We start from the raw sequence: 17,807 nt of genomic DNA, 5'->3' as shown, positions 1-17,807 counted from the left end.
AAATTTGAATATATGCCAGTGAAAGAAAAATTGGTTAATTTCTATCGATCTCCTCTCAAATTGTGTAAACTAGAAAAGGAATTAGATACTTGTAGCATGGAATTTGAAGAAGATGGTAGAGATTTTGTAGCACGAGTCTTATCCCTATGTAGAAAAGTAGATTCGAATATGCATGAATCTCGGATTATCAGGATAATTTTAAGAGGTTTGTCTTCAAATATATTTGAAAGAATTATAATGTTATCAAATAGTACTATTGTAGAATTGTATAAAAATATTGAGAAATATGAATTATCATGTCAGTATTTGAATGAGTGGAAATTTGGACAGGTGCAAGTAATTAATGATATTATGGAACCAGAATTTGAAGAACTATTGGAAATCGGAAATGAGTTTGAAAATGAGAATTGTTTAGAAAATGCTATTATCTGTGATGATTTTGATTCTTGTAATTATTATGTTTCAAATGAAGTGGATGTATATTGTCATGTTAGTAACTTCGAGATTGAAAATGGGTTGGATGAAGTTCTTATTTGTAATGATTGTGATTTGAATGAGGAAACTATAATGATCATCGACGAACAGCGGACATTCAAAAATCGGACGAATACAGGAGGACATCTAACATCAGACAAATACGGGAGGACTTCACATACAAGGACGACTACCAGTTCATCGCTCAGAACATTGAAATATAATCTACATCTTTGAGAACTACTTTAACCTATCTTCATTCCAGAACCCCTAAAATTTGAATTGTATTTGTTGAAAAGTTAATTTATTTATTTGGAGAACTATTGTTTGTACAGCATAGTTTCATTTTGAATTTGATTTGAATGTTTGTAATTTAGTTTGAGTAACCTACCTTTCTATGTAAAAGTTTGATTTCAATGTATAGTAGCATTATCAAGTCAATCAGGCACACGTTTGTTTCCGGAGTATATTATTTTGTTTAATCATTATTTTTTTTTTTGTTCCCCTCTTGACTACAGACTCAGGGACGAGTCTTTCAGCGGGATGGGTGATGTGTCACCTGGTCATATGGGACATATATATGATTCATATATTTATCTCATATTGATCAGGATTTTAGAGTTTTAATTTACGAAAAGTTTAATGAACGGTGTTTCTGCCTTTGAACAGTTTTGTCATCGACAGAAGGATTGTTTATTTCACTTGTTATCAAAATTATTGTAGCTTCTCTTTTGTTTTTCATAACAAACGTGCTCGCTTGTGCGACGGATAAAAATATGTATTTGAAATGGCTTCATGTTTGGCATTGACTGAGTTATATATTAATACCCAAAATTTTACTAGTGTGGAGTGTGTGAGCTCGTTCGTTAGGACTGAGAGTAAAGTCCGGCTGTTCTGGTGAAGGGGATAGATTTGTTCTTGTTTTATAATACAGTTTTCCTGTCACAGCTCGGGCAGTTTAAAGAGAATTGTATTATTGAATAGGAAGGGATCTGAACCCATTTCATTAGATCAGTTTTTTTTATTTTTCATTAATAATTAACGTCGCGATTAACCAGTGGATGCCAAATTGGGGGCCATTATCATAAAGGTAGGTGACTACTGAGTCATTGTTTTGAATTTTCCATAACCACAACAAATTTAATCTTCACTAGCAGCCAAGCGAGTAGCCCTTGAAATATTCATCTTTTTTTATTGTTATTTCTATTTTCTAATTATAATTCTAATTTTGTACTAATAATTTATTGTTTTGTTTTAATTATCAAAACCAGTACGATCATTTCTTGTTTTTCATTTCCCCACCTTTACATAATTGGTGGAGGCACATATTGCTTACATATTTGGTGGAGGTTTATCCTGCCGTCCATAGCTTGTTTACAAAGTGTAAAGAAAACTAGAATGATAAACTCAAGTATTCAATCGTTTGAGCTGAAGTTCATCTTTTTATCAGGAAAAATTCATAATCATGAAAATTTTTGATTCATTCAGATCTCTCAATTTCAAGTAGAGTAAAACTCATTCCAAGTCCAGTGGAGTAGAAAAAGAAATGATAATGAGAATAATATTTGTATAGGCACACTACGTAACTTTAGGTTTAGCTAACGACCCAAATCACAACAGAAATATAACAAAGAAGACTACCACAACAATTATCTCAAGTTAATTATCTCTATTATCTTTCAAACTATGAGACTTTAATCAAAGAAGATTAAGAAAACAACTGACCCAAGAAGATATTTCAATTATTTCAAATTGTTTATCTCTATTATCTCTCAAAGTATGAGATTTCAATCAAAGAAGATTAGTGAAAGAAATGTCCCAATAAGAGACGTCACTCATCTCAAATTAATTATTTTTATGTCTCTCAAGGTATGTTATTCTTCTTTGATATGTGAAACACAAAACTACACCAAAAAAGTATTCAATTCATCAGGCTCAATTTATTCAATTTTGCTCGTCTGCTGATGATTTGTCGTTGGAGGGTTGTGTGCTGCTGGGGCTGTCGTTGTCGACTAGTATGAAAGTGCTGGTGCAATAGAAGAGGAGGATGTAGAGGATCGAGACGAGGATGAGCATGTAGGCGTAGTTGGCGAGGTTGTCGGTGAGTATTTGTTTGGTGGTGACGAGCAGGTCGGGCGTCTGCTGTATGGTGCACATGTGGTAGAGCATGGTGCTCGGGTTGAACTGGTCGCCGTCGATGGCCGCAGACGTCCAGCCCGGCTCGCACACGCACAGTCCACTCCTGTTGTCGATGTGCCCGTGGTGGCAGCGCAAGTTCGAAATCTACCAACAAAGTATGCAATCTGTATATTCTGGCTGAAATTCCACTAAAATTTCTTTGATAATAATTGTGAATTTAGAGTTGTATAAATCTGTGTACTACTGTATGTTTGCCTGTTGTGGGTGAAGAATCGCATAAAAATAAAATAATAAAAATTCACAGCTTAATAATGTCTAACCTCCACTTTATGAGTAAACATCCGTTTCCGAAAATTGAAACATCTTATTTTAATTTATTCAAATGAAATATGCTGTAAAAATCATGTATCCATATTATTTTTAATTCTCATCATTTTCCAATCCTTTAGAGCTATTTTAAAGTGCAAAGATTCTTTTTTATTTCATCTCCTCTAGAAAATAGCTTCAAATAGTCGAAACATATTGTGAATTAATAAAATAAAAAAGGGTACCGTACGATATGTTATTCAATCGATTATGTTCTAATAACGTATTTATTTATTACAAATATTTTATTTTTATATTTAATCAGGGCTACGTCTGAATTATTAATTAAAAAATAAATTTTTCTACAACTGCGCATAAAAAAAATTTACATACTCAATTCTCCTTGTAAAACAGCTTATTTCTGAGGAGAATCTACTTTTTCGCTCGCTAACTATCCGCGCATGCGCCGTAGATTTTCTTTACGCTCGGTAATCATTCGCGCATGCGCAGAAGAGTTTCTTTACGCTCGCTGATCAGCTGATGGTAAGCAGCTCGCCAAAAGGTCAGATCTTAACCTAAAAAGTCGGTAATTGTAACTCCGCCGATATAAGTAATTTAACAGGTTTGGGCAGTTGTAGAAAAAAAATTGTATGTAATTCGCGCGTAATGCTTCTTTATCGCTCTTGCAAAATGTTTTGCGCGAGCGATAAAGTCGCGCATTACGCTCTTAATACATAAATAGCTATTATAGTGGACCTACCCGTTTTTAAAAATTTTATTCTATTTCAATAATTCTAGTAAACTCAAGTGACTACTAAAGTGATTTTTTATTTGTATGGTATATTCTGCTAAACTTACTTAGTAAGAATTACCGGTTGATGTAATTAACATTTTTGTATGACTTTTCTGTTTTATCAACGGTTAGTTTACTGGTTTTATGATTAATTTATGAGTGTTTTACTCTTTGTCTATTCTATTAGACATATTTGGCAAATAATTATAAGCTAATGATACTTTTAATTCTTTATAGCTATTAATAATATACAAAATAATAACTAGGCCTATCATAGCAGACTATTTTTTTCTCAAGTTAGAATGTAATTAAATCCTAATCTTAAATATTTAAATCCATTGAAATAAATGTAATTTTTCAACTTACCCTTGGAGGAGGATTAGACTTCCACTTAGTGCCCACTTCATTACGCGTTAGAAACTTGACGTCATCCTCAGTGATAGCTTGCTCGAGGTCTCGGCAAGTGTTGCTCAAAGGCACATACGCAATGTCGGGCAACTCTTTATCGGGGTTGCTCATACATATGGGAATCGGTTGACAACGTTGGGTGATGGGATTGAAATAGCTTCTGCTGCCCGCATACTTGAGGTGACACGACACTGGTTCACAGTTATCCAGAGTATCTTGATCTGGTGACTGACAGTTCCTTACTTCGTGCGGCGAATAATAGTTTCTCATGCTGGGAACAAATCGGTCCTTGTAAACACTTGTATCAAATGGAATTCTATGTCTGATGTCAAATGACTCGTTTTTCGGCGTTCTGTACCACACTTGCACCAGACACTCTCCTCTCCGATTATGTAGATAAAGATTCGGAAAAATCAATGTCACATTCCTGGATTTTCCCGGTGACAAAGTACCCATGTGACCTCCCATCAGTTTCATGAATTCGCAGTCTGTGTCATCATCAGTGATAGCTTCACAACATTCTACCATATTTGTTACCAGAGACACAATTTCTGTACCTCTGTTGTGAACGGTCACAAAGAAAACCATACCAATATCGTTTCTTTTCATAGTGTAGATACCTGATCCCTTCATTTCGATTGGGTTTACAATTCCTCCAACATTCATAACTACCACCATGGAAATTATTATTATTAGTAAATAAATTGGTCTATTATAAAAATGATCCATCATTTTTCTCATTTTATGACTTGCAAGAATGTAGAAAATGACTATTTAATCGCATAAAGAATTTGAAAATAGACTTTCTATTTTTTTAAATGTAAATATTGATGAACATTGAACAGACTTCTTTGGATGAAAAATGAGCTGCCAACTGTGAAACATATGCTGTGCTGTGGTGCACCGTGTAGCAGTTCTACCTGATGTCATTATAAAATAATAATAGTAGCTCATTCATATGTCATTATAGTTGGCTATTCTAATTAGGAAGGCCCGGTTACACAACAGCCGATTAAATTTTAATTGTGGTTAATTTTACAAGAACCAATCAGAGAAGGTTTTTTTGAGAAGAAGGCTTCACTGATTGGTTCTCGTACAATTAATCACAATTAAAATTTTACCGGCTTTTGTGCAACTGGCACTAAGTTATAAGCTAATAAGCAGAAAACTTACTGTATTATTAAGTATGAGGCAGTGGTGTGAATGCAATAATATTTTGAAATTTTTATAACTTTTAGTTGAGTTTATTTTTGGTAAATTGAAAAACTTTATCAAAAATTGATATTTTCGGAAAATTTTCGTTTTTTTCATTAAAAATACCATGAAGAATTCATTCTTCTATCTTTTACCGAATTTGAAATAATCTGTCCCAAAAACTTAAAATTTATGCCCTCATATCTCAAAAATCTGGTGTGGCGCACTCACACAACTTTCCTTGCCGTTATGAAAATTTATCACCTGACGCTAGTGTTCTCGCGCATCTCAAATCTACTATTCAAAGATATGAGACAGCTGGTGATAGGACAATAACGCTAGAGACACACGAGGTCTGCTATCTCTTCGTAGTGAATGATTTAATAGAACCAACAGTTTGCAATTTAATAATCATTTTCTCGAATTTGAAGCTTATTTTCAATTTTAGGTGAAAATGTTACTGTACATCAATTGCAGAGATTTTCATGCTCAATCTTTTCCACTTGAAATTTTTTGTTTAAATTGTATATGAAGGCTGCTAATTGAGAATCTAAAATCCAACTTTGCATAGATGGGGCGGAGCTCCTGAAATTTTTACAGATATAAAACTTGTTGCAGTTGATAGAGCTTATCAATGACTATTTCAGGTATGAATTTGATCAAAATCGTTGGAGCCGTTTTCAAGAAAATCGCGAAAAACCCTGTTTTTGACAACATTTTCGCCACTTTAGCCGCCATCTTGGATTGCATTTGATCGAAATTGTTCGTGTCGGATCCTTATAGTGTAAGGACTATACGTTCCAAATTTCAAGTCATTCCGTTTACTGGGAGATGAGATATCGTGTACACAGACGCACATACACTTAAACACACACACACACACACACACACACACACACACACACACACACACACACACACACACACACACACACACACACACACACACACAACACACACACACACACACCACACACACACACACACACACACACACACACACACACACACACACACACACACACACACACACACACACACACACACACACACACACACACACACACACACACCACACACACACACACACACACACACACACACACACACACATACAGACCAATACCCAAAAACCACTTTTTCGGACTCAGGGGACCTTGAAACGTATAGAAATTTAGAAATTGGGGTACTTTATTTTTTTTGGAAAGCAATACTTTCCTTACCTATGGTAATAGGGCAAGGAAAGTAAAAAGTAATGATCGGAAAAAAATGTTTCCTGAGAAAACTTTTTCATTTTGAAGCTTGATAGTATACAAATCGAAAAACCTCGAAAAATAACACCAGTAAAAAGTTTTTTTAGCCTTTGCCCAGTAATTCCCATGAAAAAAAAATTATAAATTGTATAATGTACAATCTAATAGAGTACCGGTAACGGTAATTATTGTAAATATAGACTTGAATTATCAATTTTTCCAAATTCACTCTCAATTTTCTATGGACTTATTTTACGTGATTTACTTATTATTGTGATTTACAGTGACTGTGAACCCAGAGCCAGTTGTTACATGGTTCAGAGATGATGAAGAGCTGCAGGGCTCTGAGAACTACTCTTTCCTGAAAGAGGCACACGGCTTCTGTCACCTCAGCATACAACGACTAGAACTTATTGATCAGGTATAAATATCAATGCACCATCACTAAAATTTAAAATAGCTTTGTTTTGAATAAAATTGCTAAAAGATATATTTTCCTACACACTGATCTGTCGTTTTTGTTGGGAGGTATTTTTCTTGATAATTTCCCTTTTTTATTTTTTCTAATGTGGAAATAGAAAAATTGCATTGAAAAATGTATACTTCTATCATTATACTGTGTTATAATAAGAATCGTTTTTCTTATGTATTTGTTACAAGGCAGTTGTTCCCTGTCAGATTTGTTTAGACAGAAGATAAAGTTTTAATAGAAAACTAATCAATATTGTCAATTAGTTTAGATCTATAGTAAAAATTTAAAATTAATTCACCAGCACAGCAATCTTGAATTGTGTTAAAATAGTGGATAAACCTCCATCAGCAGAGCAAACTCAAATGAAATAGTGGATAAACATATAAATTTTATTTTTTATTTTAAGAATAACTTCTGATCGTTATTCCATCCATACATTACATCCATACATGAAGGATTCACCCTTTCAACAATGTTTCGTTTCATTTAATTGATTGTGATTCGATCCGTTTTTTTGTGGATGTGATGGATTATTTGTGGTATTTTGATACATTTTCCACTTGAATAATTGAGTAATTATCATCATCTACCTTCATCTTTTTAGGAAAAAGATTTTCTTGGATTAACGAAGTTCCTGTGATCAAATTAGCATAGTAAAAATAATGAATTTTTCATAAACATTGTTGTCTTGAATGGAAGAATTCACTTTATTATTTTATTATTATACAGGCTGAATGGAAGTGTGTAGCTACTAACGACTACGGCCAAAGTGTGACCTCTTGTTTTCTCAAACTGAATATTCCTCGCCATTTCAAAAAGCCTCGTTTCCTCGAATGTCTGCGAGCTGTGCTTTCAGAAGAAGGAGCTGTCAATTTAGAATGCAAGGTGAATTCAATTTTTCAATTAACTTCATTGCATTTATAGCATGAATCAGGTAAACGAGAAATTAGTTCACATTTTGGAAATACTCACAGAAGAGAAGAGCGTTATAGAAATTTGAATAGATTGAATCCCTTATTAATCCGATTCACTTGAATAGGTTTCTGGTAGTTACCGTCAACAATAAGTGCTTGCAAAATGAGAATTTAATTATTTACTATCTATTTAATCTTTCTACTGAATAAATATTAGTCTACTTTTATGGTATCTTAGAGATATTATTAAATAATATATTATAAAATACATGATTGTAATTATGTAATGTGATACAAAATCCTATATAATGTCCTTCCCAAAATTTTGTCTCTAAAAATTTAAAATGAGAGGATTAGTTTAATTAGAATAGTAAGTAGTTGAATCTGGCATCAGCGGTCGTTGGCGTCTGTAAACATCATTTTATGATGTTAGAAAGTGGAACTAATTAAATAAAACGTGCATGAATAAACTGTTTCTTATATATATTTTTTTAACTCTATCTGAGTTATGGATAAATCTAATTGTGAAAATGTCAAGGATGTCTACAGTTAATATTTTTTATTCATCCATTGAGATTGAAACTACTGTATATTCGATTTGACAGGTTATTGGAGTACCGCAACCGGTCTTGAAATGGTACAAAGATGGCAAAGAACTTTGTCCTGGTGACATCCACAAGATCATCTCAGGCGAAGATGGCACCTGCTGCTTGGGTGTTTACACCTGCGAAGCCCACAACTGCATGGGCACTGTCTCTAGTTCAGCTTCTTTGCTTGGATTTGAACGTGAGTGGAATTAATTGGAATAAAATGAAATGAAAAATATTACATGCATATAAAATAAACAATATAGTATGTTAATAAACAGGATAGTGAAATTACATGTGCTCGATTTATGTCTTGAAGCTGGAGTAGATAGATGCTTTAATTTCCATGAATTTAGGAATGAATACTAAGCTGGATGAGTGGATACCCACATATCAGTATCAGAGTCCACGTCAGTCCATGTCATAGTTCAGTTGAAATACTCTTCTTATGAGTTCTAATAGTCTGACTATTCCCAATCATCCCAATCAGTTTGAAAATAGTCCCATTAGAACTCTAGCAACAATATTTTCACTAAATTGTACATCTGATACTCGAGTGTGGGAATCCAGCCTAAAGAAATGTGTTATCCTAGATTCGTTGAACCATATTTAAGAGAAAATATAATTAGGTTTTTAATTAAGTATATGAGATTGTGTTTAAACTCATACTGGTGCCAGAAAGCAGTTTAGAAGTGTCAGAAAAAAATCGACAAATCGCTTTTTGTGAGCGAAATGCAAGGAAAAGCCATTTACGGTATCTATTTTCCAACACTGAATCTAAAGTGAAAGCTTCTATAAAAACTCATAAAAAGTTGCAAAAATGTTTCATGGAAAATATTTCTTAATATTTTTTATTGTTGTTCTCTCACAGAAAAGCCTCAGGAGAAAGCCAGTGAGCAAGCGGCCTCAGCTTTGGCTCTGACTAGACAGCCTTCTCTATCAACGATACAGGAAGAGCGCTCATCGCAGATGCATTCGATAACAATCGACGATAGACAAGAAGTGTCCTTCTCTTTCGATGGCAAAGAAGTGTCTGTCTCACTCTATGAGACTCCCGACCTCACTGAAGAGGAAGCACTTCAAGTGGTCGAAATGTATGCTGAAGAGTTATCAGAACATGTGTCTGGTTTGTATCCTGATCATATTTCCTTAATCCATTTAAAAATGATACATGCAGTAATGCTATTTTTTGAGGAATCATTCTTAGACTTTGTATATGAGTGTTAAGCCTCTGTATCAGGTACTGGATAGTCCTACAATACATCTCATGAACGTTGATAAAATAATTTTCATCAATACAATCTTCCTTGAAGATCACACAAATGTGTTGTCATTCAACAGTAATGGATGAAGGGTTTCAGAACATACTATTTTAGCTCAGTAGATCTTGAAACTTCTAAAATTGAATATTATTACAAAATTTCTGCGTTTTGAAATATTTTTCATGGAAATGTTATGTTAACAATCATTAGCATAATCTTAAAAGATTTTAAGATGTCTGTTCATGTGGCACTACTTTCTTCAATATTCATTTTTTTCACTTTGATTTACAAATTGTGTTGTGAACGCATACCGGTATGTCAAAATTGAATTTAGTTTTCATACTAATGAGGTAATGATTCTTAATTCATTTCAACTTGTCTGTATCTGATTATAATAGGGCTAGGTACAGTATCGTTTAATTAGGGCTACAGTTGAATTCAAATGCATATACAAATTAGAAATTTAGTTGTAGTTATTAATTTAACTACAGTTATTATAAATAAAGATCATTTCTTTGTTTTTGATAGTTTTGAGAAACCTCTGCATGAGGCTTTAATGATGATTTGGTATTTTGATGTGATCATGTTTCCATACTAATCAATTATTGGTTATTGCTACCAATATTCCGTCAATATGATTGTTTTTGTTGCCAATATTTCGTCAACAACGAAACTGGAGCTAGACGTACTGTTATGGAAGTATTTTGTTGATGAGAGTAGCTTTAATTTTTGATTCAATATTTTTAATCAATAATAATAAAGCACTCGAGTGTAATCAAGTTGAATTTATTGCAGAGCACAATGTGGTGGAACTTCCTCCAATGAGATTTGTTAAGGAAACGTCCACCTCTGGCCACATTCTGATGGAAGCTGTTGTGATCGATGTCAGTCCCGACTTCTACGCCTCAGCTGAGGACGATCTCAGAACAGACGCTGACCTTGAAGAATTCTCCATCTCCGAGGAAGCTTATCTTCAGAACGCCAACTTATCCATGCAAGATGATCTGCCATTCGACAAGATCAACTCCGATTTTCTCGAGCGAGCTCTCTCAGGCTCTCTGTCCTATGACGATGTGGAAAGAAGAATATCTCCAGCTAAACCGAAGAGGAAGTCGAGAGATTCAAGCAGCGCCAGTGAGAGCAAGAAGAAACATCTCGACGATGACAGCAGCGGTCCGTATTCTGATGCTCTGGCTTCTGAAAAAGAGTCAAAATCGCAAAAAGATAGTTTTGTTAGCGCTATTGAGAGTCCTGATAGAGATATGAATGTTGTAAAAGTGTTTGAAACAGAGACTGCTAAGAGCAGCTCAGTTAATGTAGAGAAAACTGTGGAAACAATAAAAAGAACATTGGATGAACCAGTATCTATGCAAGAGAAGAAAAAGAAACGATCAAAAAGTAGATCAGTTTCCAAAGAGAGGAATGTTGAAGAGAAGGTGGCTACAGCTACAATTCCAAGACGCTCTCTATCTAAAGATAAGGAGTCGCCAAAAGAGAAAAGCTCAGATGAGAGCAGCAAGAATGATTCCAATAGGGTGAAGAAGATACAAAAACATTCAAGAAGAAAATCGAAAACTGTCGATTCTGAGGCTGAAGATGATTCTTTACAAGAGTTTGAAAGGAGGAAAGTTCTTGAAAGCAGTATGAAAATTGAAGTGGAAAGTGATCAAATGACTTCACCTGAAACTCAGAAGAGAGATAAAGTGAAATCAACTGATTCAGAGAGGGAGGATGATTCACTGATAGAGTTTGAAACAAGGAAATCTATCAGTTTGAAAGAGCAACTGGCTGAAAAACGCAAGAATAAAGAACATTCTTTGAAGAGAGGGGCTAAAAAGAGAGGATCAACCGACTCATCTGGCAAAGAAGATGATTCATTGGTTGAGTATGAGAGGAGGAAAAATCTTTCAGTCGCAGCTGATGATAAGAGTGCGGGATCAAGTAGTAAATTGACTAGAGCGAAAAAAGGAAGTTTGACCAAGAAAGGCTCATCGGAGTCTTCTGGGAAGGAGGATGAAGCACAAAAAGGAGATACGGAGAAGAAGAGGAAGAAGAAGAGTACTAAACAAACAACTACAACAGTTCAAACCAAGGAATTAACTCCGGAAACTGGAGTTGAAGTTATACAGTCTTCTGAAACTGATTCTGTTGGTAAAGCAATTGAAATGAGGAGAGGGCGTGAAGCACCTTCCGATGTTGACAGTATCAAAACATCGCGAGATGGCGATGATGAGACGGCTGAGTTTGACACAGCAGAGGATAGTGCCTATGATAGAAGTGAGATGTCTGTTCTTGAGTCTCTCACTCAATCACTACAAGAAATGCAGAGAGGTTTAGCAGTTGTAGGCGAACAAATAAAATCTTCATCCAGTGAAGAGCCAGAGTCAGCCAAATCTAGTCTGTCTGTATTGGAATCATTGGCACAACCTATAAATGATATCAAGAAGGGTATACGAACAGTTGAAAAACAGATAATGAATGATTCTCAAACTGGAGATTACTCTCCCAGTAAAGCGAATATTACTATTTTGGAAACAATCGCTCAACCTGTACAAGAGCTGCAAAGAACATTAGCTCTTGTGGAGCAAAAATCTAGTTTAGAAGGCGATGAAGATACGTCAATTCTGGAGAGAACAAGTCAATCGATACTGGAAACAGTCGCCCAACCTTTGCAAGAGTTCAACAGAGAGATGGCGCTCATTCAACAACAAGCTGTCTTGGATGTTACAGACGACTCATTTGAAACGATCCAGTCTTTCAAACCTCAGCTGATTGAGGTTCAAGGTGGAGTGCTGCAGTCGGAAAAAGATCTCAGCAGTCGTGTGGAAGAGCTGTCTGAGATAACCATGGACACACAATCGACTTATGCACAATCGGTTCAGGAGTTACAAAAAGGCCTAGCACAAATAGTTGAACGACATGTCTATGATTCAGATAAAAAATCAAACGATGATCTATTGCCGCTCACGGTGAAAGACATACAGGACGATCTCCTCGAAAATGAAAACTTTATCAGAGAGTTGAAAGAGTTTGAGATTAGAATCATGAAAGATAGTGAGGTGTACTTTGATAGGATGGATAGCTGTATGCAAAATATAAATAGTAAGATTGCAAAGGCTGAAGATGAAGAAATGAGGGATCTTCTGAACTCTGTCCGCCAAATGATTGCACCGTTGAATAGTCTTCAAAGTATTACAAGTAAATGTATTGAAAATGTTGCTGAAAATCCTTCTTGTCTACAATGGGATGTTAGATTATCCAAGGATAATATTATGCATTCTTTGACCCGCCCTTTTGAAGTTCTAGATGGAACAATTGATATTCTAGGCAAGGTTGCTGACTGTGATTCAGACAAAGAAACACGCCGAATTTGTACTGCATCATTATACAAACTGACTGTTCCAATGGACGAGTTGAAAACAACTGTTAAGCTAGTGGAAAATCTGTCTCCTCAGACTGCTATTGAGTTCCTATTACCACCTGTAGATAATATGCTCAGTGCTATTAGCGGTGTCAATTTAGAACTTATTCGACCAGAATTTGTTGATAATGTTGTGGTTGATGGAGGAAATGTATTGAAGGGATTAGATGATTCATTAGATATTATGATAAACTGCATCAATTCAATTGAGAAGTACTCTTCAGAAATGCAGAGTTCACACAAAGAGGAGAATATCACCTCATTGTCCACATTGACAAAGCCTCTTGAAGATCTACAAAACAATCTACATTCATTGGAGAAGTTCATAGTCGATGAAAGCCAACTTGACAACTTGAATGACAGTTCTCAGCTCTATCACTTGGTTCAAGAATTGGGAAAACCTCTTCAAAATATTAGAATTGAGCTCTCCATAATCAAGCATCAGATTGAATTGGAAGAGTATAGCAGTTTCACTCTGCAACCATCAGCTATTATTCGTGATGGCAACACTCGCATGTTCCAACTTCTTGAGCCTGTTGAGAATATGCAAAAAAATGTTACATGTTTCCATGAAGCTGTACTCTCCAAGTCACCGGATGAACCATTACATTTGAGATATGTTCTTTATGCTCTTAGCACTCTTACCCAGCCAATGAATATATTGTGTAGCACTATTATGAAAACAGAAGAACAACTTCTCCAAGAGATTCCGTCAGTCTCAGATCCAAGCGTAGGATTGAGAATTGTAACACAATCAGTGAGTGAGCTCAGGCAATCAATCGAATCAATCAAGCATCAATCACATGAGATCCTTCTGCAACCAGAATTGCTCATCATTAGTGATATTCTATCTACACTGTCCAGCCCTCTATTGGAGGTTGAAGCAGGACTCGGCTCACTAAGTGATCAGGTTTATGATGAAGATAAAACTGCATTGAATATTAATCTTTTGAAAACTATGGCAGAACCTTTCAAGGCTCTGCAAAAAGCACTTATTGAAATCAGTAATGAACTAAGTAGTGAAAACATATCAGAAGCTGTTGTTTTTGAGCTTAAACAGCCTGTACAGGAATTGCAGAGGAGTATCCTTGTTATCCAGGACCAGGTTTCTTTCGAATATGGAGACGAGCCTACAACAATTGAGTCCAATATTGTAACCCTTCAATCCTTGATCCAACCAATGAAAACTCTAAAAAGACATTTCATAAATGTTCAAAAAGTTATTGCCGAACAAAATAAAAGTGTTGATATACAGTTAGCACAAAAATTGATAGATATTTCAAAAGTTATGCACAAATTACAATTGAAAGTTTCATCGATGATGGTTCAACAAAGCTATTTTAGAGTTAGTAAACATTCTGGCCGACTAGAACTCTTTCCAATTCTTCAACACTTGGTGCAATTCATATCGGATTTTGAAAGAGCTCAGCAGATAACTGTTCAGCACATTGAGAGAAAACATAAGCTTGATGTGGTGAAATTGAAAGAGAAGATTTTGAATAATATGCAGTACTTGAAAATGGATATGCTTAATCTCCATAAGAAGCTTAATTCTTTAAAAGATCTGTCTCCATCTGATGGTAATTCAACGGAAATACTCACAAAAGCAATTCATGAATTCACCAATGCTCTGATGGACGAATGCGCAATGCTGGCTGAGGAAACTCCTGAAGAGGGTTCGGCACTCGCTTGCTTGCAAGATCATTTCGAATCATTTGTCGAGCATATAAATATTCTACACAGTAAACTATTGAGCATTGAAGCTGTATCTTCTGACAAGGAGGACAAAGAAAAAATGAAACAAAGAATAACATTCCAAGATCAATCCCCCCAAAAAGTGAAAATTCTTGACCTATCTCTCAATGCCCTGCAAGGCAAATTATTGTCTATGATGAATGTCGTAGAGCACAATCTCCAAAACGAGAGTGCAGGCTTGTCTGTTCAGATAATCGAAAATATGATGAGCTGCACCAATGCAATGAAAGAGAATATCACCAGTTTGAAAATGGAAACCAAGCTAACTGATTTGAAAGAAGCGGATGAAACGTGTAATAGAGCTGTTGAAGAATTGAGAGATTGTATGGCATTGTTAACAAGTGAAATGAACAATGTTTCAGATATGTTTTCTGAATCTAGTGTTCGATCACTGAGTGCCACCGTTGAGAATATTACTGCCTGCCAAGTTGATATCAGTAAGAAATTGGAGGATATTATGCTGAGCGTGGAAGAGAGAGATAAAGCACCACAGCTGGATGAGTACACAGACCAAATACCGAAGAAAGATGAAATAATGGGGAGTATCAATATAGTTAATGAGAACATCAAACAAAAACTAGTGAAAATCAGTGATGCTGACTCAAGTCATAGGAAAATTATATTGTCAGAACCAGTTCAATGTCTTACTGCTCAACTCTCAGATCTATCTACAAATATATTCTCATCTGATATAAAGAGTGAAGCATTGTCGGAAAGTCAAGTAAAAGAGAATCTTAAAATTATGGCTGATATAAATTCATCTCTTTTGAAACTTGAGGATGATGTAAAAAAAGAAGAGTCCATCACGACAGAAATAAAAGAAAAAGTTATAGCATCAGTGAAAAATCTTCAGAAGGCTGTGACCAGTATCACAGAAGATGTGAAGGAGAATCAAACAATTTCTGCTTTTGATCAGATCATTGAACCTCTGAATGACTTCAATGAAACAATAGTAGGACATGATGATAATATCAAACCAAAACTATCACCTCTCAGAGCTGTCATGGGGGAAGAGTATAATGAAGCTGAAACTCTGAAAGAAACATCATTCAGAATCCTGGAAGAATTTGCGAGAGCCAGCTCTGAACTGGAGTTTGGATTGATGAAGGTTGAACACAATCTATTGAACATATCAGAGATGAAAAAGGGAAATATTGTGACAGTCGTTGAGCCTTTGGTGCAACCAATTCAACAGCTTTGTGAGAAAGTTGCCATGGTCGAGGAGATCCTGTTAGATCCAACCGTCGAAGAACATATGTCTAGTTTATCTATGCTGAAAACATTGGCCGAACCAATAAGAGATATCCAGCGTAACATTGTACAGATTCAAGAGCATTGTATGGAGAGCACTGGCAAACGTGAGAGTGGAGAGAAGGTTCTCCAAGTAATTGCTAAACCAATCAGAGAGCTGCGCTCGGGAGTGGCCCTAATTCAGGAACAAGCCATGGTCATGGAAGCGGATGCACTCACAATTTCGGAAAGTTTGAGCTCTTCAGAAACCCTGGCTAAACCTTTGGAGGAACTAAAACAAGTTCTCACTTCGATCGTTAACCAACAAGCAATGGTTTATGAGCCTGGTACAGAATCAATGTCTGAGGCAATTTCAGAGCTGAAGACGATAGCTGAACCCGTGAGACAACTTCAAAAACAATTGGCTGCAATTGAAACACAACAGCTATTGGATGGAGGCACAGTTGGTAGCGGATCAGTGAAAGAAGCAATTGCCACCGTTGCGAAACCTGTTACAGAGCTCCGTTATGCAATTGCTACAATTGAGAACCAAATCGCACTTGAATCAACTGATTCTATTGAAAGTGACAAATATGCACTTATAATAGCATTGGAAAAATCGTTGTATGAAGTATCGAAAGGTATTGCTTGTATAAATGAGCAACAGGTATTGGAAGATGTCGTTAGTAACAGCACTCTATCTGATGTACCTACGATGGCTAGTCCTGTTGAGTCACCTCTGCTTACTGGCACTGGCTTGGAAATCCATGAACTCACTGTACTAGATGGTAGTTCATTATTAGTTGGTGATGAAAAGCAGAAGGGAAAAATAGTTGAAGAGGCAGCTGGTTTGTCAGCCACTTCAGTAGAGCAGAAAGTAATGAAGTCTGATAAACCGTCTTCAGAAGACATTGTGGCAGATCAAAAACAATTGAAGACTGATAAATCCACTTCAGAGAGCATTGTAATTGTAGCTGGCAAAAAAGGTCAGAAATCGGTTGAATCTAAATCAGAGAGCATGGTAGAGGATGAAAAGGAACAAAAATCTGATAAATCTGCACCAGAGGATGTCGAAGAAAACCTATCAGAGAAGAAAGTGTTAATTGGTGAAACCAAGACACCAACTGAAACACAACAATTAGTGACTCTTGAAAGTGGAGAGCCATTGCCTAAGCTTGAATTGAGAAAGGAAACTGCTGTCAGCAAAACCGTCACTGTTGAACAAGGACTTGCTACAAAAACAGAGAATCAAGTATTTGAGAGTTGCACCAGCACTTCAAGAGAAGAAACCATCAATAAGGAGCAAGCTGCTGTGAAAGAATCTTCATTAAGAGAGTTAGCTACGGTTGAAGAACAGAAAAGTCTTTCACAAGTGGAATCTTTCGATGTTTCACAGCGTGAAGCAGATAGTAATGCAACATTGACACAAAGCGGAATTGAAGTGGTGGTGAAAGAGGAACAGAAATCACTGCAACCACTGGAAACTTTGGAATCATTGAAGTCGACAACTCACGCTCAACAAGTTGTATCGTGCTTGAATGTAGCTGAAAAAACGAGCAACCAATCATTCAAGAAGATGTCGCGCCGTTGTCGGAGATC

The 17,807-nt window shown here is 35.8% G+C and overlaps 2 protein-coding genes across 2 annotated transcripts in view; one reads left to right on the top strand and one right to left on the bottom strand.

The window, feature by feature from the left end:
* The window catches only part of LOC111049935 (muscle M-line assembly protein unc-89), a 316,788-nt gene that overhangs the window by 56,369 nt on the left and 242,612 nt on the right, over positions 1 to 17,807 (top strand). The window contains 5 exon segments of the mRNA XM_039431390.1: positions 6,852 to 6,988; positions 7,769 to 7,924; positions 8,559 to 8,739; positions 9,412 to 9,666; positions 10,598 to 17,805. Of these exon segments, the coding sequence (XP_039287324.1) occupies positions 6,852 to 6,988; positions 7,769 to 7,924; positions 8,559 to 8,739; positions 9,412 to 9,666; positions 10,598 to 17,805 (7,937 nt within the window).
* Positions 2,053 to 5,508, bottom strand: LOC111056105. The gene is made up of 2 exons (XM_022343427.2): positions 4,079 to 5,508; positions 2,053 to 2,757 (listed from the first exon to the last, which is right to left on the bottom strand). Exons 1-2 carry the CDS (start codon positions 4,859 to 4,861, stop codon positions 2,419 to 2,421), a joined length of 1,122 nt encoding a protein of 373 aa, XP_022199119.2. The 5' UTR covers positions 4,862 to 5,508; the 3' UTR covers positions 2,053 to 2,418.

This window comes from Nilaparvata lugens, chromosome 6, assembly GCF_014356525.2.
Source record: "Nilaparvata lugens isolate BPH chromosome 6, ASM1435652v1, whole genome shotgun sequence".
Taxonomy (NCBI): Eukaryota; Metazoa; Arthropoda; class Insecta; order Hemiptera; family Delphacidae; genus Nilaparvata; species Nilaparvata lugens.
Note: the sequence above shows the minus strand (reverse complement) of the source record. Positions and strands in the feature narration are given on the sequence as shown.